This window comes from Crassostrea angulata, chromosome 5 (genome assembly GCF_025612915.1).
Source record: "Crassostrea angulata isolate pt1a10 chromosome 5, ASM2561291v2, whole genome shotgun sequence".
Lineage (NCBI taxonomy): Eukaryota > Metazoa > Mollusca > Bivalvia > Ostreida > Ostreidae > Magallana > Magallana angulata.
The window spans coordinates 20,652,851-20,672,207 of record NC_069115.1 but is presented as its reverse complement, the minus strand read 5'-3'; the positions used below and the strand labels follow the sequence as shown (position 1 = coordinate 20,672,207).

At 33.8% G+C, this 19,357-nt stretch overlaps 1 protein-coding gene and 1 long non-coding RNA gene across 3 annotated transcripts in view; one reads left to right on the top strand and one right to left on the bottom strand.

Annotated features, from left to right (window-relative positions):
• Positions 1 to 19,357, top strand: part of LOC128185054 (mitogen-activated protein kinase kinase kinase 4-like) — a 100,595-nt gene that overhangs the window by 80,574 nt on the left and 664 nt on the right. For both annotated transcript variants that reach the window (XM_052854725.1, XM_052854724.1), the window contains exons 8-23: positions 230 to 313; positions 518 to 796; positions 1,794 to 1,943; positions 2,336 to 2,497; positions 3,106 to 3,239; positions 3,327 to 3,408; positions 3,780 to 3,864; positions 4,226 to 4,384; positions 4,881 to 4,979; positions 6,673 to 6,861; positions 7,782 to 7,852; positions 8,821 to 8,937; positions 15,798 to 15,957; positions 16,229 to 16,348; positions 17,361 to 17,467; positions 19,102 to 19,281. In XM_052854725.1, the coding sequence (XP_052710685.1) occupies positions 230 to 313; positions 518 to 796; positions 1,794 to 1,943; positions 2,336 to 2,497; positions 3,106 to 3,239; positions 3,327 to 3,408; positions 3,780 to 3,864; positions 4,226 to 4,384; positions 4,881 to 4,979; positions 6,673 to 6,861; positions 7,782 to 7,852; positions 8,821 to 8,937; positions 15,798 to 15,957; positions 16,229 to 16,348; positions 17,361 to 17,467; positions 19,102 to 19,281 (2,178 nt within the window). The remainder of the gene's footprint in view (positions 1 to 229; positions 314 to 517; positions 797 to 1,793; positions 1,944 to 2,335; positions 2,498 to 3,105; positions 3,240 to 3,326; positions 3,409 to 3,779; positions 3,865 to 4,225; positions 4,385 to 4,880; positions 4,980 to 6,672; positions 6,862 to 7,781; positions 7,853 to 8,820; positions 8,938 to 15,797; positions 15,958 to 16,228; positions 16,349 to 17,360; positions 17,468 to 19,101; positions 19,282 to 19,357) is intronic.
• LOC128185059 (uncharacterized) lies at positions 9,562 to 10,682 on the bottom strand. Its single transcript, XR_008243813.1, has 3 exons — positions 10,343 to 10,682; positions 10,043 to 10,162; positions 9,562 to 9,624 (listed from the first exon to the last, which is right to left on the bottom strand). It is a non-coding gene; the product is annotated as an uncharacterized LOC128185059 (long non-coding RNA).

Here is a 19,357-nt window from a genome sequence, read left to right as displayed (position 1 = left end):
GGTGCGACTTTTTGAAAATTTATTTCAAGCTCTGTAATCTACCGAGCTCATCCTGGAAAATCCCGAGCTCTCAGGCTCAATTGTACATCCGATACCTTAAGTGAATTTATTTGACATGTTTGAAACATAATTCCTACAACTCAGATCATGCATATGAAAATAATATGCCAAATTTTGCCCGAGTGAATGATGTTGTGCTGTAATGAGAAGTATTTTTTTGTTATTGAAGGATCTGGAAATAGCCGCTGACTTTAACATTGCAGTGACCACAGTTGAGCTTTTAGCTAAACTAAAAACAACTAATTTTGTGATGGTAAGTGTGTGATTGTGTCTGTAGCTCGAGGCAGTGAAATCTAGGCCATTTTCTTTACACTTTATAACAGAAGGTAACCTTGAGCATTTTATCAATGGATTCTTTGATTGGGATTGTATATATTATTTCAGACAAGTATCTTCTGCAGTAAATTGGAAATTTCTTTCAGTGAAGAAAAAGCAAAATATTTGTTTTTTCTTTAAGGTCAACTTCTCGACCAATGACCCAGGATATCTGATGTTCATCCCGTCCAGAATCGCTGACAACCGACGCCTCATCTTGCAGCTGTTAAATGTGACTTGTGGACGAGAAGACTTAAGCGCCTCAATACAAGACCTGGGTACGCTCAAAGAGGACGGCTACCTACTAATGGTGTGTTGTCAGGGCGGGCAGGGGAGTGTGAAGGACTGCCCCTGCTGGTTCGGTCAAATCGTCAAAGTGGACCCAACAGCTGAAACAGCCATTGCATTGTCTCACATACAGGTACCATTATACTCTCAACTGTTATGTAAAATATTCAGGTACCTCTATCATAATGTACAGTAAGCATTTACCAGCAGGTGTAATTTACACTTATTGATATGAGAAAAATTATATGAATTTAAATACTACAAAATTGGCCACATTTGAATTGATTGAACTATTATAATAAAAAAAAATTTGTACTTTGAAAATTAAATGTCTTTTTTGTGTTTTGATTAAGAGGGCTGGATGATCATGGGCATTTATAGACTATATTTATCTCCGGAAAAAGAAGATCTCTGTATAAAGATATACAGAAATATTCATATTTTAAAGCTAAGATAGTTAAAATACTTTTTTACTAAATAATAGTTTATAGCTTTGAAAATCATACCTAAATATTTAAGATGAATCTGGTGGCTGGACACTTTGAATAGTAATACAGTAAAACTCGTTTAGTACGAACACGGATAAAACGCATTCTCGGATATAGCGAAGGTTTTTGGAGTTCCGGTAAAATTCTTAACAAACCTTTGCAAAATTTTACGGCGATAACAAATTCGGATATAAAAAATTTACGGATATAGCGAACTGATTTTGAGACCCGTAGAAGTTAATAATAACAAAATTTAACATTTTTATAACAAATTTCCTTCAGTTTAATAAAGTTTGCATTACTATTTAACTTAATAGTTTGAATAAATTTATTTTCTTACAAATTTTTCGACTCACAATCTTATCATTATAGGTATCAAAGTATTATATTTTTATTCTAAGCCTCAATTAGTAAAAATTATAGTCTTGTGAAAGAAAACATATGTTATATAGTAAATTAGCTATAGTTATTATTACGAATTTGTTATACGGATATAACGAATTACGGATATAAAGAAGTAAATCCTCTGGTCCATAGGACTTCGCTATAACCGAGTTTTACTGTATAAAGGTTGATAGTAATGATATGATTGAGATTGTTTGTTGTTTTCATGGTTTGTTTAATTGTTTTGTTCATTTGTAGGTAGAAGGCCTACTGCTGGTTGTTATTCATTCCTCTCAGCTCAGCGCCCAGAGAAAGGAGTTTGAATCCTTGATGGGGAAAACAGTGCAACTTGTGAATGAGCAGACATCTTGTCATCAAGCCATTGCCGAATCCTTGACAGAGCTGAAGGTAATGTCTGGTGTTCTCTAATACTGTTAATTAAATTCCTGTTCACGGAAATAAGTTTATAAAACTTGTATTAATTAGATTATCTTTGCTGATCTACCTGAAATAAAAAAGACAATAATTTACTTTTATGAGTACATATATAATATACATGTACTGGTAGCTAGAAATTAAATTTATTTCTTTTTATTTAATTTGGTCACTTCCTTGTTCAGAAAATAAAATGCATTTAATATTTAAAAAATGACTTTGAATCTGAGCACAATGTTTAAGCAGATTAAATACATTTAATACACAAGTTATTTTATACAATATAGACATCATTTAATTTGATAAGGCAATCAAATACATGCAGCAAGTTACAACCAAAATTAAATTATTTATTATTGTAATAGAGCTCTGCCATGGAACTTCAGGAAAGAGTGGTCCAAGCCATCAAATCAGTGGACGAAAAGTTTTACTGTGAAGAAATGGCAAACTTTGACGACAACGAGAGAAACCATCTTTTGAATCTCTACAGAGAAACCATGCTCAAGGGATACAACTTTGGGTTTGAGGTGAATACCTTTTTAACCCTTGCCCTGATTTTTTTTCCTTTGGAAAATAGCAACATTTTATTCAATATCTTAAAGGTGTTATTTATTTTCTATTTTGTTTCTTGTTTAAGTTAATAAATTTTTACCATAGATTGACTTTAACAATGTTAACCCTGATTAATTTTTATTAATTAGAATTAGGATTCAGTTAATTCAATGGCTGTTTTGTTAAAGTTTCATTTATTGATTGCAATTTAATTTTTGTCCCTTTTCTCTATCTTTGGTATATTGGTATATTTTACGTTGTACTTAGTGAAATCTCAAAGCATTCATTAATGATTGATAGATAATTATTTGTATATATTATGATTGATAATGAATCTGAATTTGAGGAAGAGGATGGGGGAAATTGAAATTGAAAGATTTTTTATTTTAAAAATAAAATTCTATAAATTTGAATGATTTTTGAATTTATGTTGCTTTATATAGATGCCATAGTGTGCAAGTACAATAGATGTATTTTGGATGAGTGACACATTTTATTTGGCATTTGCTATTCTGTGTCTTTTAAAAAGCATAAGTTTTGTGTTTATGCATGTATGGTACATATTGTAACATGTTTATTGCAGTATCTTAGAGAGGTGACTCGCCTGGTCTCAGGCGACACCAAACAGAGGCTGAGCAAACGACTCGTTAACTTTGCCAAAGAGTGGATGGCCTTTGTCACAGACAAATGTGAGAAAGGAAGAGGCATGAGACCCAAGTAAGTTCAGAACAACAAATCAATATTGGATACAAAATTACATATCAACAAGGCATTTTAAAATATAATCTATCTTTTACTATTTAGGTGGGCTAGTCAAGGATTTGACTTTCTCATTGTTGCATGTGATCCTAAGGTTCTGGCTTGCTTGACAGATGAAGAATATCAGGCAAGTATTGGTCTCAGGAGTAAAGTTTCAAAAAGCCCATATGTAGAAATGTAATAGCTTGTCTGTTAATTATCATCTCACTTAAAATATATGTAGATATCGAGATGGAGCATCAATTAATTCTTTATACTGGGGAATTTGAATTTTGATTTGGGCTGAGTCTCATGTATTGTCAATCATTTACATGTAAAAGGGATCGTAATTTTGTTAATTTATTAGTGAATAAATATTGTGGTTGATAATTCTAGGATGTAAATTCGTGCCCAACGAATTCGTAGAAAGAGCGAGCCAAAATAAATGCTGATGGCTTTTCATTATCAATATTTGATAGTATAATCCTAATTATTAACTAAGAAATGATATTTATTTAGGAATTGAAGAAAAGCATCAATAGCTGTATCAGTCATGTGATCGGTTCAGCCGACCGGACGCCTGTCAGTCCAACCCACAGTCAAGGTCAGTAGTTGATGGAATCACTGCTTTGGGGTTTATAAAAAATAAGCTACCCCAAGCTCTGTAATATCATATACAGTAAACCAACTTTTATTTGCGAGTGAGAAATTTTTGCGAGGTTCGCGAGAGCATTGTCGTTGCGAATATTTCTCGCTGCAAACCAGCCCTTGTCATATGGTTATAATAACAACACAGGTCTTTATAAGGCTTACTTGCAAATATTAGTTGTTGTGAACCCGTTTGTGACCATTAAATGGTTAAATAATGTCGTCGTGAATAAAAGTTGGTAATTTGGATAGAAATTTCATTCATCCCTTAAACAGATGTCATTTAAAAATCAATGCAGTGGCTGTGTATTTTACAGGAACCTCCCCCATTCCACGCTCTTCCAGTGTCGACTCTGGCAGACAGCCCTATTTGCGGTATCCTTCGTGGCCGGCCGAGCAGGTACAGGGAAAGTTTAACCGCTCCACTTCCAATATCTCCAACAAATCCTCACAGAGCGAGCCCACGCAGGAATCAAGTGAGTTCTCTCAGAAGTTGTTTAAATGTGTACATGTACCTTCAATTTTCGAATCAGCATTTTAATGTTTTCTGTCTCCTTATCTCTTTGTTGAACAATGTATGCACTCATGCCCCCATGAGATTTTCATTTTCATAACGCAAGAAAACAAACAATACAATAATTATCCTAGGAAATGTTACTAGGTGCATGGGGTGCATGGCATCAGGTTTAAATATTCACATGTAGGTACTGTAAATTCCTAATTAAACGCGAGGAGGTTATTTTCGCGTAAAATCGCGAGAAGCACCCTTCGCGGATTTTAAAATCTCGCCATTATTTTCTGAGAGTTGAGAACTATAAGAAATAAATAGCAAAGTTCCACATTCGCGATTTGATACAAACCAGCGGGTTCCAGAATTAAGGACTTGCGTAATATAAGGAATTTACAGTATTCATAACCGATAAATGAGGTCATCATGATTCGTACCTACATCTGCCACATGGTCCATTTCAGGAGTTAAGCGTCATTCCATGGATTATCATGCAGAGGTAGAGATACACGAGGGTGATGATGGGGGCATTGTGTTGGACATCCACGCCAAGAAAAACAGAGGTACGCTATTTGTCTGGTGATCAGGGTCTATAGCTTATCTAAATTGAAGAGAGCTTTAGCTTTTAACAAAGTGGAACACAACTTAATATTTCCATTGCTGGGCTATTCTTTAGTGTAACAGAGATTTCTTAAAACTAAAAAAATTCAAATATTGTTTTTTATTATTTGATAAGATATGTCTGGTTATTTCTTAACATTAATGTGTGTTTATCATGTTAATTCTGATATGTACTGTAAACAGGGATTTTTGCCCCTCATAATTTCCCCCCTTCTACAATTGCAAATGGTTTTGCCCCATCTCGAATTCGCCCAGAAACAGTTGTGTTAAAAGAGAAATAATGAGAGACATTTGAAATCGCCCAGTCTTAAATTTGTCCGCTGTCAACAAGGGCGAATGTGGCAAATATTAAACGGTGGGGAATATTTCTCTGTATACAGTATAATTATTTGATAGTGTCTGATATTAATTCTGATATGTATATTTGATAGTATCATGGTTTCTGGAAATATACAAGGTATGATATTTGTAAAGGGCTCTTTATTGGATTAAAAAAATTAAAAAATTAGTAGGACTGATTGTTTTATTAGTTATAACATTGATTACTGGAAACAAAACAAAAAAAAATTCTTATTTTCAGTAAATAACGTTCAGTACTTTTAATATATGAAAAATTAAGTGATGAAATTATTACCATGCACTGTCAAGAAACTTCAAAATCTTTGATCTTAATATTTAATACGGATCATTTAGTGTTTTGATAAAAACTTTAAAAAAGAATTGCAAAATATTGTTCTTATCTGTATGAACATATTGACAATTTGGTTTTATTACGTTTATTGTTATATTTGAAAATAATTACAATTTTCTTTTTACTGGTCTATAAGTGTTATTTTGTATAATTTCATGAAATTGAGGGGTTTTTTTAATTAAAATTTGTTTATACAATTTTAATAACATATTGATTAACAAACCTGTTTGATTGGTGTTCTGTATAAATTTGTTTTTTGAATTATTGCTAGAATCAAATACATACAATATTAAGGCCTGTTCCTGGATGAAAATATCTTTAAAAAAGTTTTTTTATTTGTGCAAGAATTGATTGCAATTTTTTGGGAATCTTATAAATTTCATTAAGCTGCAGATATAATACAGGAAGTATAAAACCAAACTATAGACTGTCTTGAACCCAAACACATGCTAGCTTACTAAAATGATTCTTGTGATTTTTTTTTTTTTTTTAAAGATTTACAAGATTTTTTCTGTCGTTTAATTTTTTTTCTAAATTATATACAAAATAATGATAATTTTTGGGATGATTTGACAAGCTTAAGAAGTGTGCATTATAAGAAATAGTACTACAGTATGTATAATTATTATGTCTGGGCAGACAAGATTAGATGAATGAGTAAAATTTAGAAAAAATATATATAAATTTGTGTATGAATATGAAAAATATGGATCCAAAAAACTCTACAGGGCTAGGCTAGGTTCATACGTACAGGTACCAATATTTAGAAGGTACTATACTATTAGAGAGAGATAAATGAAAATCTTATTAAAAAGTTATTGTTAAACTCTACAGGTATGAGCCCCATTTTACAGGTATTCAGTCGGTGATAGAGATATATATTTTTTGGATAGATGAAGAAGTAACTTGATGACAAAAGAAAAAAAAATTGTTTTTTTTTATAGTTGGAGAGACAGAAGATTTAAAGCCGATGGACAGAAGGAAGCGGGCAATTATGAGGCTGGAGGAGAGGAGACAGGCCCGCCTCAGGGACTCGGGGGTCATCGGGGTTGCCACTAGTCGCAAGATCGAGCCCGACTACCGCATCAGTGTACGCAGAGTCAACTTCAGATGGCAAAGAGGACTCAAGATTGGTATGTGTGTGCTCATAAATGGCATGTACATTTTAACATAGAGTTGGCCTCGGTCGCGAATTTACCAATACACACTCAATTGTCTCGAACATGAATTTTATTTTTAAAAAATGTTGACAATGTGTAGATTTACTTAAATATAGCCACATAAATTTTCATGTGACTCAGAGAAATATTCAGTGAAATGAAGTTAATGTGAAAAAAAATTTGGTATACGTTAAAACACGCTTATAACGAAGTGCCAGGGAAGGCGATTTTACTTTCAAATTGTTAATATAAGCAGAATTCGTTATATCTTTCAAGTTTACAACATGTAATAAAGTCACGGGGAATGACAATCACTTCGCTGTAAGCATTAATTCATTATAAGCGTGTTTGCTATAACCATGTTTTACTGTATATAATTTATGTACTTGTAGTTGCACAATTGCAGTACATGCAATGTCATGCATAAACTGTGGAATCACTAGATTTCCTGGTGGCTCAATTTTGGTGGAATTTGTGGATCCCTCTCAACCACGAATTGATAATTATCCTCCACGAATTAATAAATTAGGGTTATCGAGTCATATATCCCATAGTTGGTATAAGAAAATACACTAAATTATGTCCCAACGAATCTATAAAATTTCATCAAATTAATCCATAAAAATTGACCCCCACTTATTTTAATGAATCCACAGTAACCATTGTGAAATACCCATGGGTCTTTTACTTATCAACCGTGGGTATGGGTGATAAGTAGAAGAGGCGATCATGCAATGGCATATAAAGGATTAAATACTTCTCAATGACATGTGACTGAGGCAGTACATGTATTCATTTTGATATTTTTGTACAAAACTGATCCATTCCAATGCAATAATTACCGGTGCCTAAGCTTACCTGGTAAATTTGGTTGTTTTGTTTTGTAAATGCAGGTGAGGGCCAGTATGGTAAAGTGTATTCAGCTGTCAACATGGACAATGGTGAATTGATGGCCATGAAGGAGGTAATATTAGAAGCCATTCTTCCAGAGACTCCCCCCTTCCCCCCGGATATTCTTATGTTTATAATCAAGTCCCTTTTCTTATAGTCATATCACCTGTTGCACATTGCAGTTCTCAAAACATTTACATTTAGAATATAAACCTACCATTGAAATTTTGTGCATAAGTATCTTTTAACTCTTGCCTGCAGTTTTAAAATATGCTGTTAGGATAAGTTGCAAATCAAAAAAATTCACAATCAGAATTTGTTTTTATTATTATGACATGAAGTAAAATGCAAAGGGATTGCAAAATGAACAAAATCCTTAAAGTTAACCAGTACATGTATGTACACAAATGTATTTGAATTTTTTATTAATACTACAAATTTTTTTGGTGATTTGCATTTTAAACAGTTTCTACATACTTGTTAATAAATAGATATGTAGAACTTGTGGTCAGGTCAAAATTATGATATCGAACATTTATAATTTTTTTCAAAATGAATTAAAATACATTTATATAAACAGAGGTGCATGAGGACATGACCGACCCCCCCTCCATCCCCGCCACCCCCCGAGTATATAGACCTCTGGGACTTGACTCATTTTTTCTTTAAATCACCTTTTTATGACATATTTATATTCAAATTTATACATTCATTACCAGTACACAGAATTACTTAAAACAAACATTTTGAAAAAAAATTGTATCATCCATTATATATTAATTAAAACAGCAAGGTCTGCCAGCCGAGAGATACTCCCGATGAATAATTGTTAAAATGTGCAATGACACTGTCCTCAAGCAGCTGTGAATATAAACAATTAACAAATTTTCAAGTAATATAAGACCAATTAAAAGCATTCAAATATCAACAAACTTGAAGGCTTTGCATTTAGTTAGTTCACGTTTTCAGTTATAGCCTGTAGTAAGACTCTGCATCGGACTCTGAATCTATATAGCCACAACATTCATTGTACTCTTTCAGATGAAGTTTCAAGCCAATGATCATCAAGCCCTGAAGGAGTTGGCTGATGAAATTATCTTGTTTGAGGGCATGCAGCATCCAAACCTGGTCCGGTATTATGGAGTTGAAGTCCACAGGGTAAGGCTTAGTTTCTGATACTGTGGATTCTTCAGATATCAAACAAATTTAAACACATTAATATAGCTGTTTAGCCCTGGGCATCGCCATGGTTGTATCAACAATATATTACAGTATACAATGTATTAGATTAACTGCATCTGGAAGACCGAAGGTTGCATAAAAGTTCGATATCTCCATCTATACTTTACTGGCGTTGGTTAATACTTTGATAAGCTACGAGATATTCTTGTCTTATGTTCTTGGATGCAAATGAAAGATAGCTTTAAATTAATGTATTAGAATGATTATTCCGTCCGAAAAAAATCCTGGCCGACCCACTGAACTTTTGAAAACTATTAAGGTGGATCTCTACACCAAATAAGTGTAGGAGATTTTTGTTGCATGCATTTGTTACCAATACTAGGCACAGTATTCAACAATAATAGACCTCAAAATACAGTACACTATTTTCTAGAGAATTTTTAAAATATCAGTCTGGTTCCAGATAACCCCTTATTTATCAAAATTTTAATCATTTCTGTTTTAAAATTCTTATGAAAGTGAAATGTTATTAAGTTTAGAAATGAAAAACAAAAAAATCATGAATAAAGTTTGTATGATTTTTATTGGAATCCACATAAATATGAAACTAAAATATAAAAAAATTCTTTTAAGGCATACTGCTGGACAAAATCCCACAAAAGCCTGAAAATATAAACAATATTCGTCGGTCAATGGGATGAAGAAAAGAAATTGAATGAAATTGAAAAATTAAAGGATATACTTAATTATTGCAAAAATCTTGGTATGAAAGATCCTGTTTAAGAGTTGTCTTTCTTTATTTTACATGGTCTCAAATATCTTGGGATCAATTTTTTAATTAAGAAAAATCACGAAGAAAAAATTAAAAAAAGGAACAAGTCTATGCTGAATATGTAGATATAAGATTAGTAGTGCTTCTGATAATGTTTGAAGCTGAAAAATTATACTTTTGATGAATGCATTATATATATTTAACTCTTTAAAACAAAATATAAGTAGTTAATTATATTATAAATTGCCTTTTACTTTTTTATATACAATAGCAATTATAAACAACAACCATACGCGTATTAATACATACATTAGATGTCCATAGTGATACACATGCATGTGTGGAAATGAAAAACATGCTCCTTTTCAGACTTCTGTCTTTACCTCATTTGGCTTGCAAATCCGGGCTTCCACTGCTATTGCTACCTAGCTGTATTTATGTTAATCAAAATACATTAGTTTAATGTCAAAGTTTCAATGAAAGTCTTTTACTGCAAATGTTTTTTTTAATTTGGAAAGTTAGAATCAATTCAAGAGATCGTACTACGGTACTTTCGTTTTATATTCATCATACATATATAGTTTAAATGAAAATTTGACATCTGCTTACCTATATCGATAATCCGTCACATATGTATGATCGTCTGTTGCAGATGACATGACAAAAATGTATTGCCAATATAGCAGCAGAGCAGGGAAACTGTATATTATTTAGATTCCACGTTTTCCGTACAAAACAGCTGATAATCAATGTTAGTTAAAAGCTTTAAACAGGAAGAAAATTGACATATTTTCTAAGCGTTTTGGTGATTTCCTATCTTATCTCCTTAGTTAGAAGAGTTCAATTAAACGGTGTATAGCTATTTTGTACCACGACATAATGTTATCAATCCGGAACACAATGGCGTTTCGAACGGAAGTCAGACATGTTGTGACGATGTAGCCTTCCACCTTAAACCCTATACAATATTCCTGACATTTACTGTGAATTTTTAGTGACCTTAAAAAATGGATAAATTATTTATTTAATTCTTGGAATACATGTAACTTGCTGGTTGTGGATTTATATAGTGGTCGACTATACTCTGTCCCAAGATATCCTGGATTCACATTTTGCTTAATTGCATGATATCAATAAATACCTCAGGTTTCAAACGATGTTCATTCAAAAGTATGAAAAATTTCCAGGATTTCTCAGTCGAAACGCCCCTGTTAGCTTATCAGGTTTCAATACAATGCTAAAACAAGAGGCCCATGGGCCACATCGCTCACCTGAACAGCAGTTCCTTGTAACATTACATTTTGTAGCATATGCTTTTTCTATTTTAAACATTGAACCCCTTTCTGGGGACCCAGTTATGGTCCGAGGTTTATGGTTGGCTTGAACAACATAAATAGTAACATAGGAATGAAAATGTGAAGCACTGCGGTGGGACCGCACGTACACAACCTGAAAAACTGAACATAGCAGAGTTCCACTTCAAGAGGAATAACTCTCAGACTGTACAGAACACAAGAAAGATAACTCTTGGTTCCACTACATTAGAGTTTACACAATTTGAGGATCCTTGCATAGTAATCTCACAAACTGTAGCATTATAGTTCTCGAGAAAAACTTTTTAAAAACATTTTCAATATATCTTTCTATGTTAAACTTTGAACCCCTCTTGGGGCCACAGTATTAGTCCAGTGCGCGGGCATGTTAAGGCTTCCCGATGGATTTTACAGCGATGAGTAGAAAGTCACTTGTCTGTACTTCATATGATATGACGTCATAATTAACTTTGACGTCACGATCTGCATTCCTGTCGATAGTTCCCAGGGAATGTATCTCAACGTTAAAAGTCAATTACATCAAACCACTATAAAACCGCATGTTTCCTTTACATAGATGCTGCCGTTAATGCTGGACGTACAGAATTCATTCATATTAAAAACCAGTATCAAATAATCGGCAGTTGTAAAGCTTCGTTATAGGTAAAATACAATTTATAAACTAGTGGTTTGGAGACTCTCCCTGCTACGTGTAAACAACTGAATGAAGAAATTTTAATGCATGTAAAACCAGCTTGGCGCAGGTGAAAGATCAACATAATTTTAGAATATTTTACGTAAAATTGGTACAGAATATAAGTACCAATGTGAATCGTGCTACGGAAACCTACGGATTAACCCCATTTTTTTGTAAATCGCTTTTGATAAGTAAAAATGTGCATTATTTTGATGATTTTCTGGAATGTTTCAACAATATCTTCGATAAACGAAATATCTATTTCTTTCCCAAGCAAGAACTTCAAAGTATATGACTTAACAAAGGATTTTTCTTAAAAATATGTTTGATTTAATGTCATTAATCACCTGCGCCGATGCGATTTAAAAAGATCATTATTTTGCAATACTAGGATTCGCCCGTCACGTGATTACAAAGAACATATGACGTCACAAAATGCATCAATTAAAATGTTTAACATCGGTGTCAATAAATGTAACATAAATTTTAAGAAATACTCCCGGTCAAAATATTTTTGCGATTATTCAAATAATATCGTTTTCCAGCCGTATTTTAACATCGGGACACCTTAACATTGCTGCATGCTAAAGTTTTAATTATTTGGAATCTACATTATTTAAGGATGCTTGCCTAGTTATCTCACAAGCTGAAGCATTATAGTTCCCTAGAAAACGATTTTTCAACATTTTCCCTCTATATTTCTATGCTAAACTTTGACAAACTTCGAGAAGAAGATTTTTTAACATGTTACCTTTACAATTCTTAAATAAATTTTGACCCCATCTTGGGGCCCCAGTATTGGTCCGGGGGTCACGATTTTACCAATTAGGAATCTACATAATCGAAGGATGCATGCATAGAAATTCCACAAACTAAAACATTGTAGTTCTTGAGAAGAAAATTTTTAAACTTTTCCTTTATGTTTTTTAAAATGTTTAAATTTTGAACCCCTCTTGGTGCCCAACAATTGTCCGGGAGTTACAATTTTTTGAATCTACATTATTTAAGGATGTACATGTATGCATAGTAATATCCCAAACAGTTGCACTATAGTTCTTGAGAAGAAGATTTTAAAACATTTTCCTACATATGTTAAAATCTAAACCCCTACTGGGGCCCCACTTTTTGTTCGGGGGTCACGATTTTTACAATCTTCACTATGTATACAACCTTTTGTGTATGTATTGGCATTTTTGGTGAAGTGGTTCTTGAGAAGAAAATTTTTAAACATTTTTCATATGAAGTTCTATGTTAAACTTTGAACCCCGCCTGGGGCCCCAGTCTTGGTCCGAGGGTCACGATTTCTACAATTTAGAATCTTCATTATACATACAAGCTTTTGTGTAAATATTGGCATTTCTGGTGCAGTGGTTCTTGAGAAGAAGATTTTTTAAACATTTTCCTAAGGTATTTCTATGTTAAACTTTGAACCCCGCCTGGTGCCCCAGTCTTGGTCCGAGGGGCACGATTTTTACAATTTAAAATCTTCACTAAATATACAAGCTTTTGTGTAAATATTGGCATTTCTGGTGCAGTGGTTCTTGAGAAGAAGATTTTTAAACATTTTCCTATGTATTTCTATGTGAAACTTTGAACCCCGCCTGGGGCCCCAGTTTTGGTCCGAGGGTCACCATTTTTACAATTTAGAATCTTCACTATGTATACAAGCTTTTGTGTAAATATTGGCATTTCCGGTGTAGTGGTTCTTGAGAAGAAGATTTTAAAAAAAATGTCCTATGTATTTCTATGTTAAACTTTGAACCCCGCCTGGGGCCCCAGTTTTGGTCCGAGGGTCACTATTTTTACAATTTAGAATCTTCACTATATATACAAGCTTTTGTGTAAATATTGGCATTTCTGGTGCAGTGGTTCTTGAGAAGAACATTTTTTAAACATTTTCAATATGTTGTTCTATGTTAAACTTTGAACCCCGCCTGGGGCCCCAGTTTTGGTCCGAGGGTCACCATTTTTACAATTTAGAATCTTCACTATATATAAAAGCTTTTGTGTAAATATTGGCATTTCTGGTGCAGTGGTTCTTGAGAAGAAGATTTTTTAAACATTTTCCTATGTATTTCTATGTTAAACTTTGAACCCCGCCTGGGGCCCCAGTTTTGGTCAGGGTCACGATTTTTACAATTTAGAATCTTCACTATATATACAAGCTTTTGTGTAAATATTGGCATTTCTGGTGCCGTGGTTCTTGAGAAGAAGATTTTTAAAGACATGCACCCTAAACTTACTGTTTCGCAATTATCTCCCTTTTGAAAAGGGCTGTGCCCTTTATTTTAACAATTTATAACCCCCTTTCCATAAGGATGCTTTGTACCAAATTTTGTTAAATTTGGCCCAGTGGTTTTTGAGAAGAAGTTGAAAATGTGAAAAGTTTTTAGACGGACGGACGGACGGACGACGGACAACGGGTGATCAGAAAAGCTCACTTGAACCTTCGGTTCAGGTGAGCTAAAAAGTGATGTCTACGAGGATTTTGCATTGCAGCAAGCCCGGATGATAATGTTGTAAAATTGCATGATGTTTTCCGAGTGTATTCCGAATGGAGAAAAGATGTAAACATTTCCATTATAAATCTCCATAAGGAATCTTTTTTCGTTCCTGTGAATTTTTCTGAGTGAAAGATGATAATGTGTCAATGAAATTATCCCTTTCAACTATTTCAATTGCACTTCTTTCACAGGTATGTGTATTTTTACTAAAAATCGTCCAAATGTGCTTCATAAATCAGACATGATTTCAAAGAAAAACAAAAAAAGCTGAAGGGGGGTCTGGGGGTCCCCCCCCCCCAGCAGGGTTTCAAGGGGCAGCGCCCCTGAGCAGGGGGTCCAGGGGGCCGAAGGCCCACGGCCAAAAATGGCTATTTTATTGAGTGTGACTAAAATGGGTAGCGAAACCCGGGCCGGGCCGGGATTTTCGAAACTGATAACCGGGGTTTTTGTTGATTTCTTAAAAAATACTCATTTGTTCTGCACGAAATTTGCAGGAATACTTAATTACAACTTGTTTTGTCTTCGCTGAAATTTTTATTATCACACAATGAGTTTTTCAATATTTATTACACATTTTCATTTTTCGGAAATAAAAGGTTTGTCCAGGGTAAACGCGTCCGGTTTTGTTCCATCCCGGGTTTATAATATTTGGCCATAATTTTATTAAATGACATTTTTTGGCGGAAATGTTGAATTATCTAAGTATTTAAACTTAAATAGCAATGATAAAATAAACAAGTTTCCAAATTCAACAATGTAATTCGCTTAATATCGCTAAAATGTGTAACCCGGGCTCACTACCCATTTTAGTTACCTGAAAAATGCAAATGTGTAATAAATTTTAAAAAACTCATTCTGTGATAATAAAAATTTCAGCGAAGACAAAACAAGTTGTAATAAAGTATTCCTGCAAATTTCGTGCAGAACAAATGAGTATTTTTTAAGAATCAACAGAACCCCGGTTATCAGTTTCGAATATCCCGGATCGGCCTGGGTTTCGCTACCCATTTTAGTCACACTCTATTTTATCATTTAAAAACCCTGAAGAACTGAATTTTAGAAGCACATATTTGAATTTTAAATGGTTAAAATCAACATGAAAATGTCTACTTATAGTCCTTTGTAGAAATAAATTACAACAAAAAACACTGAAGTTCTTGTAAATGGCCTGAACATCGGCTTGGCCTCTTTCCACCACATGTCCAGACATTTTAAGGCTTTATCTCGAACATAGCATAAACAGACTCGTGAGTGGATAAAGTCAACTGGGAGACAATTATTCAACCAATGAACAACCAGAACACATACAAATATAGATAGTAAAACTCAAATCAATTACGGAAAAAATCCGGATTTCTATTAAAAAGCAGAATCGAAAAATTGGAGCGGAAATTATAAATCCGGATAGCGGATTTCCGCTATAAAGCGGAAAAAAATCATGTCTGATAAATATCTTGGGACAGACTTGAGTATGGAATCCTTAGATTTATGTATTTATAGGTATGTGAGCTTGCTCATGTTTTCTTTCAATTCATTTATCATTATTATAGGATGAAATGCTGGTGTTTATGGAGTACTGTGATCGTGGAACTCTGGAGGAGGCGGCTAAGATGGGTCTACCCGAACACAACATTCGAGTGTACACGCGGGAGATTCTACTGGCCGTCAATTATCTACACGAACATAATATCCTGCACCGTGATATTAAAGGTTACATAATACTACATGTATTTTTGATGCTCCCTCGAGACTAAAGATTTTTTAGAACAATTGTAATAGTACCAGTAGGAAATAACAACACAATTTAAGAATGTTTTAGAATTTGCAAAATAAAATTGGAGACAAATGCATAAATAGCAAGAAAAAAAAGAAAGAAACAAATTGGATCTTCTGTTTACTCAGGTGATCAAGAAGGCCCTTTTTAAAAACTAGAATAGTTTATTCCAAGGGCTTGTTTTATTTTGATACTTGTATTTTGTAGGTGCCAATATATTTTTAACCTCCAGTGGGTGTCTAAAACTGGGAGATTTTGGATGCTCAGAAAAGCTGAAAAGCCACGCAACTTTACCTGGAGAATTCAACAGTCTGGTTGGAACCATGGGTAATTCAACAACTTCCGTTTTAAAATGCAAACGTTCAATAACTACTGTAGTTTCAGTAGTATTAATGGGTATTAATTGTTGTGGACTTTATTAAGCCCCCTCTCCCTGCCTACAAAGTTTGAGGAGTATATAGGAATCACCTTGTCCGTGTGTCTTTCTGTCCGTGCAATCATGTCCGGTCCATATCTTTCTTGTGGAGGAACATTGGAAATTCCTACTCAATACAATGATTGCTTATGACCCAAGGGTGTGTCTTGATTTTGACTCAAGGTCATTTGGGCAAGTTCAAGGTCACTGAAATGAAAAGTGCAAAATTTGTGACTGGTCCATATCTTTCTTATAGAGGAACATAGAAAATTCCTACCTCACACAATGCTTACTTATGACCCAAGGTCATATATGCAAGTTCATTGTAACTTGAAGATAAAGTGCTCAATTCCTTTCTAGGCCATATCTTAAAAAATTACTTTTCATCTTTAAATATGTTGTGACCTTGAGCTTTGGACAGTTTTGCAAGTTCAAGGTGAATCTATCTATTTTGAAGAACTACTTGAGATATGATATTTTCGAACTAGGAAATATCATTGGTGAGTTTGCACTTCAATTCAAATTATTGTCATACTGTGGTTTTAACAATATTCGTTATTTCGTGGATTTCGATGTTAAATTGATCCACGAAATTAAATGTTCATTGGAGTGCAATTTCTATTAAGATTTTGTATTGATAGGGTCATTGGCCTCGAATTTACGTATCCTTGAAACTGTGATTTTCACTTTATCCACGAAAATTGATACCCTTGAATATTAATAAAACCACAGTAGTAATTCTTACTTTGATGAACATTTGATTTCATGGGTCTAATCTGTCAGGAGTGTCAAGAAATTAGCACTCAATAAATAACAGTGAAATCACAGAATGATATCAAGGCTTACAGAAAACAGAAAAAATCTTTAAAAAAAAGTCTTTATCATTGGACTGTGATTGATATTTTCCCGTTGTTGTTTTAACAGCATACATGGCCCCTGAGGTAATTACAAGAAACGCCTCCCAGGGACACGGTCGAGCCGCAGATATCTGGAGTCTGGGATGTGTGGTGATAGAGATGTCCACAGGAAAGGTAGGGATATTACTGTATAGAGAGTTTAGTGGGAAATTTAGTGATAGTGTGGTAAAGAGATATCTTCAGAGTAGGTAGTGATGTTGCTGTATAGAGATATATACAGAATAGTTAGTGATATTGCTGTATAAAGATATCTTTAGAATAGGAAGTGATATTACTGTTTAGAGATATCTACTAAATAGTTCGTGATATTACTGTATAGAGATATCTTTAGAATAGGAAGCGATATTACTGTATAGAGATATCTTTAGAATAGGAAGTGATATTACTGTTTAGAGATATCTACTAAATAGTTAGTGATATTACTGTATAGAGATATCTTTAGAATAGGAAGAGATATTACTGTATAGAGATATCTTTAGAATAGGAAGTGATATTACTGTATAGAGATATCTTTAGAATAGGAAGTGATATTACTGTATAGAGATATCTACAAAATAGAAAGTGATATTACTGTATAGAAATATTTACAGAATAGTTACTGATATTGCTGTATAGAGATATCTTCAGAATATTAATGACATTGTATATTAATGTAGGGAAATGCTTTGAATCAGCGTTCTCTATCATTTCTATGGAAATGTCCACAGGAAAGACAAAGCTCAGCTGCCATACTTATTTACTCAGTTTAGGAAAATGAACAAATCAATACCCGGGTGTTATAATACATTGTAAACATAAAGAGGATCATTTTTTTTTTAAATGTACATGTAGGGTGTAAATCATCTTCCCAAGTCAAGGGTTTTTGATCCGCTCCACTCTACATAAACCCTTGACCGAAAAGGCAGAGTTTGACGGGGTTAGAGACCTCTCACACTGGTTGGTGTCATACAAGTTTGCATGATCCAATAAGGAACGTTGTTTCAATAATGATATTAATTGTGAATTGATCAATGTTGAACCGTTGTCAAATGAATATGAGACGGAATAGTAAGTATTTGACTTACTGTTATTGGTTTTTAGTCCGAGAGAATCCATATTTTCTACGAATTTGATTTTGTTTATGGGAGCAGCCATGTTGCTATATTGTTTCTGTTTATAATGCATTCTCTGATTGGTCAGAACAAGAGGTCACAAAAGTTTAAAAATGAATACTCTCACTAGATAGCATAATCGTTAACCCGCATATGTTTGTCTTTTCAGTCAAGGGTTTAATATGTAGAGAGGAGTGGATCAGAAACCCTTGACTTGGGAAGATGGGTATAAATTGGTTCTTGAATTATCTGTATTAAAAAAAAGGAATTTTCATTCTGTATACAGGGAAATATTCGCTCCCTTTTTATTTTTGTCCCTTTAGCACTTGTTGTCAGTGGGCGAATTTAAGACCAGGCAAATTCTGATGTCTCAAATTATCTCTCTTTAAATACAACTGTGTCTAAGTGAATTCAAGATGGGGCAAAACGTTCTGCAAGTGTAGAAGGGCGAAAATAACAAGTGGTGAAAATAACCTTGTATGCAGTATAAATGTTAAATCATATTGATTTTTAAATCTTAAAAGAAAATTAATTTGGTAGATCATAAACTTTACCATACATGTACCGATAAATATTTCAGTACCGGTAATTAAAACTTTGGATATGCATACAAAAATCATGATAAATTATACAACATACAAATTTTTCTTTGTACAGAGGCCCTGGTATGACCTAGAAAACAGTGCCCAGATCATGTTCAAGGTGGGCATGGGGGGAAAGCCCCAGATTCCGGACACCCTGAGTGCTGAGGGCAAGGATTTCCTGGGTCACTGTTTTATGAGTGACCCCCCAGACAGATACACAGCAGCAGAACTACTGGATCATCCTTTTGTCAAGGTCAGTTACTGTTAAACAACTTTATTCCTGACGGCTTTATTTCGCGATGTACTTCCGATAAACTGGTTCGCAACCA